The sequence below is a fragment of the Caloenas nicobarica genome, chromosome 1, assembly GCF_036013445.1.
Source record: "Caloenas nicobarica isolate bCalNic1 chromosome 1, bCalNic1.hap1, whole genome shotgun sequence".
In the NCBI taxonomy this organism is placed as follows: Eukaryota; Metazoa; Chordata; class Aves; order Columbiformes; family Columbidae; genus Caloenas; species Caloenas nicobarica.
Window position 1 is genome coordinate 38,482,860 of NC_088245.1, and position 13,393 is coordinate 38,496,252.

General features: G+C 41.3%; 1 protein-coding gene across 1 annotated transcript; it reads right to left on the reverse strand.

The window, feature by feature from the left end:
* Positions 1-6,452: 6,452 nt before the first annotated feature.
* On the reverse strand, positions 6,453-8,590 carry IL22 (interleukin 22). Its single transcript, XM_065626803.1, has 5 exons — positions 8,387-8,590; positions 7,499-7,564; positions 7,259-7,402; positions 6,978-7,043; positions 6,453-6,566 (listed from the first exon to the last, which is right to left on the reverse strand). Exons 1-5 carry the CDS (start codon positions 8,588-8,590, stop codon positions 6,453-6,455), a joined length of 594 nt encoding a protein of 197 aa, XP_065482875.1.
* Positions 8,591-13,393: the final 4,803 nt, after the last annotated feature.

Below are 13,393 nucleotides of genomic sequence, written 5' to 3' on the forward strand. Positions count from 1 at the left end.
ACCCTCCCAGACAGAATTTCACACTGCAGCTCAAAGAAATTGTCTGTTTTACTTTCCAGTAGTGTAGAAAAGATGAGTTGCTCCCTTCTTCCTATTTTCAGAGAAACCTCACATGTTCTTCTCACCTAAAACATGTTATTTATTATTTATTCATTTCCAATATCACTGGGTTACCAACATAAGCTGAAGTTCGAAACTGCAAGTAGTGTAAAAAGTACCAATGGAAAACAGTTAAGAAATGAAAAACAAAATCTAAATTTACATTCTTACTGCCAAAAGGTTTCCGAAGTAAAATGGCATAGACAAAGCTGCTTGTTTCTGGTTCTTTCTCTTGCCAGTAGCTTGACCCATGAGCAACATAACACCCTGAAGTCTGCGCCTGGGATTCATCACACCTGACCATAGACCACTGGAGTTTGCATGTCTGAGCCTGTGCTCATCACCCAGGGCTGATGGAGGGGACAAGGCTCTCAGAGGACACCTCCGCTCATCTGCCCAACAACCTTGCTGCTGATGGAGCTAATGAAGGGCTCTGCAGGGACCTGTGGGCAGCACCTCAGAATTTGCTAGATGGTTTTCTGGCACCAAAGCCAGGGCAGATGACTCATACAAGACTAGTATCAAAATGGGGAAAAAATGTGGTGTTTCACCAATTTGCAGGATCGGAATCTTGGTCACTGATTTGTTTGGTGCTCCCTTGTCATGTAACAACTGAATCATTGACAGATTAAAAATGAGAGCACTAAGCCAAGGCTGAGCAGCTCCCTGCTCTGGAGGCTTCAGCTTCACATGTCAAGTTAAACCAGACATTTCATGTGCAAATAACTGCCTTGCATTTTCTGAGACACACGTAGGTCCCGTCAAGCCAAGATACTTTTCTGAACTTAATGAAACTTCTGTCATATTCAGGAGCAATGATTACTGTGTTGAAGTTGACAAGTTAATGCCTACAAAATAATCATATTGGCTGCCAAATGCTGTGCTTGACAAACAAGTATTCTCCATTTTCAAGTTACCAGAGTAAAAATGAGCATCAGAGTTAATAATCCTTAAGTCTGAAATTATCTACCTAAAATCTCAGTTATCCATTTTTGTGTGTGTGTGAGATACAATATGAAAAAAATATAAAAAGAGCTAATTTGAATTTTCTTCTGTTATTCAAGACTGGCAGGAATCACATTATAAAGGATAACTACTAAAGGAGAAAGATTAGTCAAAAAGAGAGACATATTTGAAGAATTTGAAGTATTAACCTAAGACAAAGTCTGGATAGTTTTAGACCAAAAAAAAAAGTTACTGCAATGACAAGCAGTGTCCAATCTTTATTTTGGAACCTCTGCTTCGCAAATCAGTGTCAATACATTGGACTTTCCAGACCAAGCCTTTCATTAGAGCAGTCCGATTCATCACTTCAGTCTTAACATCTGTTTTGAAATAATTCATCTTATCTTTGTAGTATAATTAACTCGATACATGCACAAACTACAAGCCTGATCTTATACACGTTGAAGTCAAAATGAGTTTTCTTTCTATCTTCTGTGGAGCAGGACCAGATACACGATGAGCTAATCCACTGAGGAGCCCTTACATGTCAAAGCTTAATGCAAAAGACAAATCAGAAAGTCAGTCTTCACGATTTCATATCTTTTAGACTTTACCACAGATAAATAACTGCACCATTCCTTACATAGTTTAATGAACATCATCACCACTCCTTAAATGTGCTGCAGGAGTCAGAAATGATCCTCTTTTGAGAAACTGTAGGACAAAATGAACTTTAAATCACTGCAGTTTTGCAGGTTTTGGAAAACAATATCGTTTTGCATTTAGTCCTTCAAAAGCAGGGCTACAATTTCCATTGAAGAATCTTGCCGGTTCTTGCAGAAACAGACATACCAGTTTCAAGTCAGGTAGTCAAAGACAATTTTCAGTCTATTTTTTCAACATATTTCAATTCCTGTTGCCCTGAGTAAAACAGAAAGTGATTTTAGTTTAGAAGATTTGTCCTTTCTCTTTATTCAATCCTAAAGAATAAAAATTGCCTAATCTTGCAAATATCTAATACTGTGCTGCCTTCAGCCTTCATACTCTAAAAATGTTTACATTTGGGTCTCATGAGTTAATTTGCTGAACATAAATGGACAGTTCTTCTCAAAATATTTTTTTAAAATATGTCCTCAGAAGAGGAAAGATGTAGGAATATCTTATTTTCTAAACCATTCATCAGTTAATTCCAGACTAAATTATAGCAATTGATATCTGTGAATTTGGCCAGGGATTTGGAATTCAAAGGTTAAACAGAGAGTGATTTCCTGGACTTCAGAAGAGATCTTTTCCCTTACATAGTCGTTTAACACTTTCACTAGTGGTAAAATTCATACAGTTCATCTGATAAGATCTGCAGCTGCATGTTAACCAAGAAAAAGGTGCTACAAATGGATATGGCTTGTGTAACCCCAGAAATACCATCAGCCTTAACATAGTTTGTTCTTTGCAATTTACCTAAATAAGACTTCGTAACAAATTCTTAAATGGCATAGAATCCTGGTCTGGATCACCTGAGAGGTTGCATCATTGGGTAGTGGACTGTCAAAAACAGTCTGGGTCCCCCATTGTACGTTTTTCTTCTTTCCATGGTCATTACCCTCTTCCTGGCAGAATCATTCATAAGCCTGAGACTGTAATGTCTCTGCCAATCCTGCTTCACATCAGCAGGCCAGTTCTGCTCCGGATTACACCAATTTTACAAACATCCATTTGATACTGATGATGGCTGTGACTGAAAAGTTTATCAGGCATTTGCTGTTGTTCAATACAGTCCATGTCTTCTTCAAAGCAGCTAATTGTTTAGCTAATTGTGCTTTAAAGCACAGACTGACGTAATCGCATGCTGCTGGTTTACCATCAAGACAGCTTCAGCTCTTTGCATTATCTAGAATATACTTCCAGCAGCAAATTGGAAATATCAAGCTTCTATTTTTCTAGGTTGCTTAAGGAGTATATATTCAGACATTGAACATGTAAATCTTACAAATGAGTAACATTCTATGCAATGTATTTAAGAGACATTTCTTAAACTGTCACCAATACTTACTCAGCAGGATGTGGAAATTTCTATTCATGCTTTGGGTTCCTTTGTCTTCACAATATGAAGTTTCAGAGGTAGCTTAAATGTTTTCTAAAGATCTATGTAGCAAAAAGATTGCCTGTTCTGATCATCTAATGTAAGCGGAGGAAGAGCCGATGAAATGCAAATTTGGCAGTAGGTAGCTCTGTCAATTTTTGCTCGGGAAGAGTTCCTCCGGCCTTCACGATAGAGGTGTCCTCAGTGAAGGATGTGGACCTAGTGCCTTCCCTAACAATGCTAGGTTGAGGACCTCTGGGAATTACAAATAGTCCATGACCTGGAGGCAGGGTGAGGAAAGGAAAATAGGGCAACAGAAATTAGAACTGTGTGAACAACGGAGTTTCTCTTTGGTGACCCAACTGAAAAATTAAACCAAAAAAATTCATTTTGGCTCAGCCCAATGCACTTGCCCCACTCAAAATGAAACAGCTTCTTTTGCTTTCAAAACTCTTTTCAACCTTTGAAAGAAAATGTACATAAAATTCTACACCAAACCATTTTGAAAACTGAAATATTTTATTCAGAAAATATCAGAACAAAATATTTCAGCATGATTTTCCTTTTTTGAGCTGTAACTACTGGCTAAATTGAAACCCAGCTTGCCTGACTGAAACTATGTTTTTATTTTATTTTGGTCAGCAATTGTTTGACCCAGAGATTTCCCCTGGTTGTAAGGGAAACCTCCTCCAACCTCCGCTTCCTTCGTCTGTTCAAAACTACCATCACCCGCCATCCTTCACACACTCACGAATCACACATGCCCTGCAAGAAAACCTATAAAAGAAATTCTTCAAAATTTGCTGTGTGGCATTTCCAAGGCTCAAGCTCTGAAGTTTCCCTGGTAGAGTCCTCCAGCTGGTGGTTTTCAGAGCTGGAAAAGTTAATAAACTGTTGAGTCGTTTTTTACACTTCTGTGGACAAAGGGGTTTTCTTCTGGGTTTAGCCCCAGTATGGAAAGCTTGAGAGATTGATTTGACATTTCTGGGTAGGGCAGTTCAACAAAGATAATGTGGAAGTGGCCTAAAGGAAGTAGAGGAAGGAAATAAGTTAATTATCCATTTGTGAAGAGATTATATCAACAAGGAAGAGCATGTGTTGTTCATGGTCTAGTCTCTGTTTATAAGCAAAATTTAAAAAGTGCTTTTAGGGTGAAGTAATGTTATTCTGTTCAAAGGCATGATCTTTATAAATCTCTAATGTAGATGAGATAAATGACACCTGAGTAATTCCTATTACCCTTCGCTGACTATAAAGGTAGCCTCATATAGCTTAGGATAGGCTGTGTCTGTCAAAGGTCAGTGAGATGAACTCCCCATTTGGTTCTTCCCTCCCTTTGCTGTCAGTTGTCTCAAGTTTGAGTAATAAGAGAAAGGATGTGAGCCAACAGCTTTTGACAGCGTCATTGCTTGTCCCACAAGAAATAAAATAAATATCTTACTGGTTAAACCCCTAACACTGTAATGTGGTACCAAACCCTGGCTGGCTGACACTGTTGGGTCACTTCTGCCTTGACTGTGAACAGGCATGTATAATAATTCATGTCTTATGAGATGCCAATGAGAGTGTGGAGCAAAGTAAACCATGTTGTGGCATCTAGTTTGACAAGTAAAAGGCACCCATCACCCAAACGGATCATAAGCCAGTCTAGTATGCGAGTTCCCACAAGAAAGTGTTATAATTTCCATTCACATAAACCTTGTTCAAATTGGGTTTGGGTGGATGTTTTTATCTCAAAATTGCTCTGGTTCAGGAGCAACATGGGATAGTTTAATCTCACTTCAATGCTGTCTAAATTCAACAGCTAATGTAAGACATGTTGAGACTATTTTTGGACTAACTTTAGTTTCTCTTTGAATTTAATTGATGAAGCTATCAAGGGAGATTGAGGTAGATCAAGGTAGATTTCCTGCTAACATTTTTCCTATATTACAGTATCTCTTCATTGAGTGTCTTCTAGATATACTTTTAACAAGATTTTTTCATATGAATATCCCTGATATGCTGTGTTTGCAAAATTTCACCCTCCTCATCTGCACTGCTACTCTGAGTCTTTTATTTGAGGACATACTTTTTTTTTTCTTTTTTTTTCTTTTTTTTTTTTTAAGATGTGCACAGGATGCCTGTTGCCCTTATGAAGAAATGGTAAAGTCTTGCTCAAGAAGCCTTCAACAGTTGCTGACACTCCACTGTTATGTATTTCCTCTGGCTTTTTCACTATTTGAATCATTTTTACCTCTAACCTTGGTCCAGCCACCAATGTCACCGGCTGAACCAGAGCAATTCCTGTGCCTTTGCCCAGGGTACATTGCTGAAGGACCTGATAATGATGGATTAAACTGCTCTTCAGTGATGCTGGTATTGGTTTTTTTCTGTCTGGGAGCTTGCACCAAGCACTTCTTTTCTGAGGAGCTCTCAAATCCCTGATGCTGTAGAGTGCCATTTGTGTTCAGCGTGCCTATGGGGCAGTGAGGACATGGTGCTCTGAAGAGCCATGTCCCCAGAGCAAACTGTATCTTTTCTGGATGCAAGAATACAGTCACTGGCCCAGCAACCCCACAGACATAGTATGTGTCATCTTGTTTGCATTTAAGTAAAAAAGAAAAGCTCTGTAAATGGCAATATTTGAGCACCAAAATATTTATTGTAATAAATTAAAGAGTAAGCATTTATATAATGATTCATTTGCATATAAATATCACCCATCAGATTTAATTTCATAGTTCATTTAAAAGCCTCTAGTACATAAATACATTTCTTTGCATATTTTTCAATTAATCTATATAAATAAAAATACTGTATAATTATTACTTTAAAATAAGTTACCATTAAATACGAATGACAAAAATAATTTCTGAATTAGTCTGAAACACCAGCTTTTCAGGTAAAGGTCAGAAGGGGGCAACATATTCAAGAGAGATTTCCAAGTAAAAGGCTTAAAACATCCTGGCTACGCATCACTGTCTACCTCAACCAAAGTTGATTCACAGGTGTCAAATCTCAGCCTATAAAACAGAGAAGCGGTTGCTTTATTCCAACGGAGAAAAGAAGGAGAGGAGCTTGCCTTTGAAAAATAATTAATGCCTTGTGTTGAAATGGAGCTGCAAACACTGTCCTGGGGTTTTCATTTTCAAAGGTGGCAGCAATATACTTCCTGTCTGTGCCCACTTAGTTTGCTATTTTTGGTATAGGTAAAACATATACCGCATCAGGGCGGGAAAGGGGGTCGGGGGGCAGAGATGGGGGTGATCGTCCACAATAGTTAATCAATTTGAGCTATAGCAAGTGTGTTTCAGAGACATCTCCTCGAGCCTGATCTAAAATTCTTTCAGTTTTTCTTCTTGTTCCCTCCCTTCTTTGGGGCATCAGTACAGGCATCTTCTGTGTAGTCAAAGAGTAAATCTAGTTCTCCAATGGCTTTAGTCTTTCCATTCTCTCCCAACTAGAAAAGAGCAGAATGTAACATCTCATTATTCCTCAGAAAATCGAAATTAGGCTTGTCATAGAAACTGAATCGAGAATTTACTCTCCTTATTCTCTCAAATTAGTTCTGTTAGAGTTGTTACACCATAATATACAAACTAGCTCATTCAAATCTAGTCTAGCATGTATAGTTACCTGCAACCTGATTTCTGAAGGACAATTTTAAATTACAATAACACATGCAGAGAGTTAACAGGACAAGTGAAGGAGAGCTGGGAGTGGAAATATCACCAATCCCCTCTTTAATGACCCTGAAGGTTTCACCTTCTAAATAATCTCCAGAGTTTGTTTCATAATTAGTTCAGCCTTAATCCAAGTCAATGACTGGGATTTGGAACTGCTCTTTTTAAATGTTGGGAAAAAAATATACCTGTTTCATTTTGCTCTTCAATTCTTCCAGGTTCCTTTCAATGTGCTCTCTGTGTCCTGAGAATTTCTAAAAAAAGGAAACATCCAGAGATAACATTGACAGCTGTATGCGACATGTGCCTTTTTTTTTCTTTTTCGCACCTTTCTATCAACCTCGAGTTTGATATCTTTGATCTGAGGTTTCCTTTCATATCACTGCCTTTTGCCACTGTTTGCAGCATTCTGAGATTCAGGAGCAGTGAGAAGAATTGCAAGAAGGGAAAGAAGCCCAGTGCTACTCACACATCTACTCAGCTCCGAGTTCAAGGATGCAAAGAACTGTGCCACCTCCTCAATATATGGGTACTGGTCCTTGACCTTGGTGAGGAGGACATCTCTCACTACAATTTCCACAATCCTCTTCATCATGTAGCACCGGTTGTTTTCCTATGTATGCAAATAAGAGGTCATGTTAAATCACAGCAGGAAATCAATAAATCCTGCAGAAGTATGCAAAGAGCAGCCTTCTGCTGTAAGACTTACTTTGACGTTAACATAGAGCTGCTGCCCAATGAGCCTGTTGTCCGTGTCCTGGTCCGAGGCCCTGGCCTGAGAGGAAAAAATGGGAATGTCAGGTGGGGATGAGAACTCGATCTAAAAGTTAATAATAAAACCCTGAGGTTTTCATCAATAATAGTGCATGTGAGATGAGGGAATGGACACTATAGACAGTCTGTTATAGGTAGAAAAGCTTGGACATTGTGTCTGTTTCTCCCCTTAATTGGATGAGATTCAAGGTTATTATCACTGGAAAATAAATAAGCAGAAGTCTGAATTCCTGTCCCTCTCTTAAACATCAGATGTTGTGGTGGTTATGATGACTAAACCGTATGCAGCAGGTGGCCAACCTCACGGCAGCCCACAGCGCTGCTGGGAGGTGCTGCAGCACTCGATGGCATACGCTGGGGGGGACCCACCCATGGTAAGAGCAGCCAAAAAACCTGCCCAAGCGGAGCACTGTAAGATGCCTGAGGAGCTGCCTGGCCATGACTGAAGTCACAGGCGGGCCCAGCTCCAAATGGACTGGGCAAACAGAGGTGTTTAAGCTCATGTTTCACAATTTTCCCAGTCTAGCAGAAGTCGCTCTAGAGAAGGAGCTGTGCTGTGGCAGGGGTTGCCTTTCCCTTGGGGAGCTGGAGGAGGAGAGAGGCAGCAGCTTCCTCCAGCTACACAACCAGAGGGCAACAGACCCACTCCATTTGCCCAAGCTCTTTCTTAATGCAAATGCTTGGGTTTGTTTTTTGGTTTTTAGTTTTTCTTTCTGGAGAAAGGCATGAGAAAGAGAGAGGAATGCCAAAGGTGAGAAGCCAAGGCACTGACAGAGGAGGAGGTCCTCAGATCCCACCATGAAGGACACATGGGTTACTCTACCATTTTAGCCAAGGTGTAGGTGCGATTCCTGATGTAGGGCTGCTGGAAGTTGATCTTTCTGAGCCTGCAGGCATGATGGGCAGTAGAAGCTAATCCTGGCCCTCTCAGAGGCAGAGGGCTGCTGAGAAGAAGAGGGAGACAGCAACAGCAGCAGAAGATGACCCATCCTGCAAAGCTCTTGGTCAAGGTCTTCAGGGAGGCCATGGCTCACGATCCAAAGTCGTCTGTCCCAGCAGGTTGCAGTTACGGCACCCAGCACTGAGGAGAGAGAGTAGTGTCAGCATCAGGGAGAGTGGACAAGGCAAAGAGAGAGAGGCACAAAGGCTGCGAGTCTTACCTTTGCTGTGATTCTAGACGTGCTCTGCAGGAGGTGAGGTGCACCTTATATAGGGCCACCAACATCTCTTTCAGCCTTTTTTTTTTGGGTGCTGGTGATGAATTAAAAATGACATCAGCAAGTCTCTTACTTTCCAGTATCCTCTTCTGAGAACTACCTAACCACTACAAAACCCACAAATACCACTTTAAGGCCATTGTAATCTTTAGTTTCTTATAAAATAAACAAAATTTTAACGCAGGGCAAAGCAGGGGCTTTTACAGGGCAGGAATCCTGAATTCTTTTTATAAAAAAATATTTGAGAAGTTTATGGGTTTGTGCCTTCTGTCCTGATTGTAACACACTAATTGGACTGGCAATTTGGTGGCAGATAAAGTAATTTATATTAATTTTTATTCATCTTCTGTGGTAAAAGACTGGTGTTCCACTGGTGCTGACTGGTATACACAAGTGGTGAGAGACAGCACCAGAATCAAAGCACTGACCACCCACAGTTCCGATCACACAGAGTGTTCCACTGAAGTCACCAGCCATCTGCCCATCACTGTGCAATCCTCTCTGAGAGATCACAAACTGAGTAGGACCAACATTGCACTTATCACATCCCTGAACTCCAAAATCCCATTTTAAAAAAAAAATGTATCCATATTCCAGGCTGTAACTGGGAATAATGACCAGACCTGTGGTCACGCACCTACTTCTCCAGGTGATTTCTACATTCCTGACCCTGTTCTGCAAATGTAAAGGCAGCGCTGCGCTTTCAGTCTGAAATATTATACAGGGTGCTGAAGGGAAACTGTGCTCTCTTTTAGAGAGTAATTTGCAAGCCAGCTGAGATTGTAATGCATGAGGACACAGAACTGGTACTGCCACCTCCTGGTCCAGACCACCTGCCCTCCCACCTTTCTGGATCCCACCTCTCCATCCCTTTTATCATCTACTCTTGTCAGACACGGATCCAGCTTGCCTGATCTCTTCTTGTGGCTCCGATCCCATGGGAAGGATCTGTGACGTGGATAAGCAGGAGCTGTGCCACTCACATCTGTTCAAACCAGTGTGAGGACCCCACCTGGTTTCCTACACATGCTGATGGATATTTAGACAACATCAGCCAGAGGAATGAGGAATTAGATGCTGAATCTTTCTTCTGCCCTCTTTTATGCAGTGATTACAAGATGCCTCTGTCTTCTCTAGTATTAGAAACCATACACTGAGACATACTTTCATAGAAAATCTTAAGTTGATAAACCTCTCTTCCTGCTACGTTGTAAGTCACCTCTCTCAACCATAGTACTTTTTGGCTGTGCCATGATGTCCTCCTTCTGATGCTCTAAAAAATCTTGATTTCACTTGTTTAGTTTATCTCCCTGCCTCTGGTACGACACTGAAATGCTGAAATGCCCATTGTGAGACTGTTAGTTTGTATTTCACAAATTCCCTTTTTATGATGTTCCTAAAGCCTTCACATTATTTAATATTTTGTTTTCAGTTGTGAGTTAGAACAACCTATCTTCCATCCCTCTAGCTTGCTGTGAGTAAGGTCCAGCCCAAAAATGAATGTTCATAATCTCGCTGGACACTAAGTTTAGCAGACTGTATGGTTCCCCTACTCATCAATCCACTCCTGACCTCTTCCCAACCACCCTCCAGTAGATGAATGCTGGTTCTGGATGTACCACTGAGTTATGGTATAGCCACAGTCATGGTTGTAGTTAGTCCCTGTAACATGTCAGGAGAATTTCTTTGGAAGTGGAAATACACCTCCCATTCCCAGGGTTTGCTATTCCTGTTATGAGGTTGCGTTGAACAAGGATGTGACTAGTCACTGCTATCACCTTTTCTGACTAGCTCACCACACCCCGGACAGGAGATACATGTCTGGCATTACATCCTACGGAAAGACAGAGCTAAAACCCTGCACAGTCCTACCACTGGATCTTACTCCAGTCCTCAGCTGAAGTCCAGAGAAGGAAGAAGGAATCAGAGGCTTTTCTGCTGCAGTCTTTTTTGAGGAAGGAATACAGTAAACTTCTGAAAGATAAGGGCTTAAGCCAGGCCTGGAGGTGAACCTTGGAGAAGTTGCTTACCTAGACACTCCTCTCCGAACAGGCTGCTCTGAACTGCAGAGCTGGCAGAAGAGATCAGTGGAAGGAAAGTTGCATTTCATTTAAAATGTGGTTCCCTGGCTGAAACCATCACTGGTGGGTCTTACTTCGGGGAGAAAGAATAAAGTGGAAAAAATTGTGTCTGAAGAACACATCTTAAAAGAGCAGTCTTCCTCACTAATAGTTTCCTATGTTAACATTGTCAAGTAATCTAGCCAGCGGTATGAGAACTGATAATTTAGTAATTTCTGTTTGAGCCTGAACTACTGATGTCTTATGATATGTCATAGTCCCGAACTTTTATTTATAAAAGAATGTTCTCTTGGGAAAACAAACAAACCCAGACCAACCAACCAACCAAACGAACAAACAAAGCCACCACACACCTGAAAAAACACCAAACAACCCCCCAGCCCCCTCCAAAAGACTTCTCCAAGCTCAGGGCAGGAGAGAGAAGAGGAGTGGGCATGGGGGGTGTGGGAAGATAATTTTCCTTTTTTATTTTATGACTTTTTGTAGGTTTAATGTGATTTTTAATGTTTGAGGCTAGTAGCACTGTTTAAAATGCAAAATTCTTACAAGAAAATATACCTGCTACTTTTATTTTAATTAAAAACTACCAAAGACCTCTGAACTTCTATAATGTATCCTCTGCATTTATGTTTAATAATTTTTAAAAATTCTGAAATTGTTCACAAATCGCATTTTATCCTCAGTGCTGTCCCAAGAGTTACAGGTCTATCTATCATTGACCTCACCAATCAACTTTTACAGTGTAATTACATGGAGTTTCCCTAATTCATTAAGAAACCATAGCGGTTTAATATTCTCGACAATGACTTCTTGACCCATATTGAAGACAGAGGATTTCTTTGAGGAGGACTGGAACACTACATCACATCTGCCTCAAAAGCCACAGACATTTCCTTCTTACTTTGAATGAGGCCAGAGGTGAATAACGAATACTGTACTTTGATGTTCAGCCGCTGCATATCGTCACCAGGATGCTGGCTTGCAGGAATTTTCGTGAGCTTTAGTAGATTTTCAGTCAGCTAGGATTATATCGCATTATTAGAAACATCCTTGAGATTGGACACTGGGCTAGAAACACTGTCAAGAGTAGGCGTGTGGCAGAATGAGTCTGCATACCGTCCTCTTGCATCATGCACCTGGCAATTAAATTCTCTCCCCTTAAATATCTGCTCAAGTGGACCTAAAACCGAACAGGCAATCTATGTAGAGACATCCTCAACTTTCATGTCACATTCATCCCCCTCACTTTGTTACAGCTCAATTTTGAGCTAGTTCATTGTGTTTTGTCTCAGTTCATCTCTGTTTTTGCCTAGGCTTTCAAGCTTGAAAAGATTAAAACGGACTTAAAAAATGTTTCTAATCAAGCTCCAGTAAAGCCTTATTTTAGTCAGTTCTCTGCACACCCATGGAAGCATCAATAACAGAAGTTGACTCTTACTTAGAAAAACTTGAAAATAAGGTCTTCTATAATTCAGCCATTCATTATGGAAACATCCTAGTACACAGGCAAGTGTCTTCTGGGCATGATAATTAGGAATGGAACAAGGGATCAATTTTATATGGAGGAAATTATATCAACAGAATCATAGAATAACAGAATGATTGAGGCTGGAAGGGACCTCTGGAGGTCATCTAGTCCAACCATAACCTAGCAGAGGCACTCAACCATGTCCCTGAGAACCTCGCCTATGTGTTTTTTAATCACCTCCAGGGATGATGACTCAACCACTTCCCTGGGCAGCCTGTTCCAAAGCCTGACAACCCTTTCCATGAAAAAATTTTTCCTAATATCCAATCTCTATCTTCCCTGGCACAACTTGAGGTCACTTCCTCTCATCCTATCACTTGCTGTTTGGGAGAAGAGACCAACACCCTCCATGCTACAACCTCCTTTCAGGTAGTTGTAGACAGCGATCAGGTCTCCCCTCAGCCTTTTCTCCAGGCTAAACAGCCCCAGTTCCCTCAGCCGCTCCTCATCAGACTTGTGCTCCAGACACTTCACCAGCTTCGTTGCCGTTCTCTGAACTTGCTCCAGCACCTCAGTGATTTTCCTGTAGTGAGAGGCCCAAAACTGAACACAGGATTCAAGGTGGGGCTCATCAGCACCAAGTACAGGGGGATGATCACTTCCCCAGTCCTGCTGGCCACACTATTTCTGGTACAAGCCAGGATGCTGCTGGCCTGCGTGGCCACCTGGGCACACTGCTGGCTCATGTTCAGCCGGCTGTTGACCACCACACCCAAGTCCTTTTCCTCCAGGCAGTTTCCAGCCACTGTTCCCCGAGCCTGTAGCGCTGCCTGGGGTTGTTGTGACCCAAGTGCAGGACCTGGCACTTGGCCTTGTTGAACTTCATACAGTCGGCCTCAGGCCATCGATCCGTCTCGTCCAGATCCGTCTATAGAGCCTTCCTGCCCTCCAGCAGATCAACACTCTCATCCAATTTGGTGCCATCTGCAAACTTACTGAGGGTACACTCGATCCCCTCATACAGATCATTGATATAGAGATTAAACCTAACTGGCCCCAGTACT

Coding starts and splice junctions, on each gene's coding strand:
- IL22 (XM_065626803.1), bottom strand. CDS start 8,590: ATGGCCTCCCTGAAGACCTTGACCAAGAGCTTTGCAGGATGGGTCATC. Junction 7,403..7,498: donor AGCTCTATGTTAACGTCAAA/GTAAGTCTTACA, acceptor TTGCATACATAG/GAAAACAACCGGTGCTACAT. Junction 6,567..6,977: donor TGAAGAGCAAAATGAAACAG/GTATATTTTTTT, acceptor GCTCTTTTCTAG/TTGGGAGAGAATGGAAAGAC.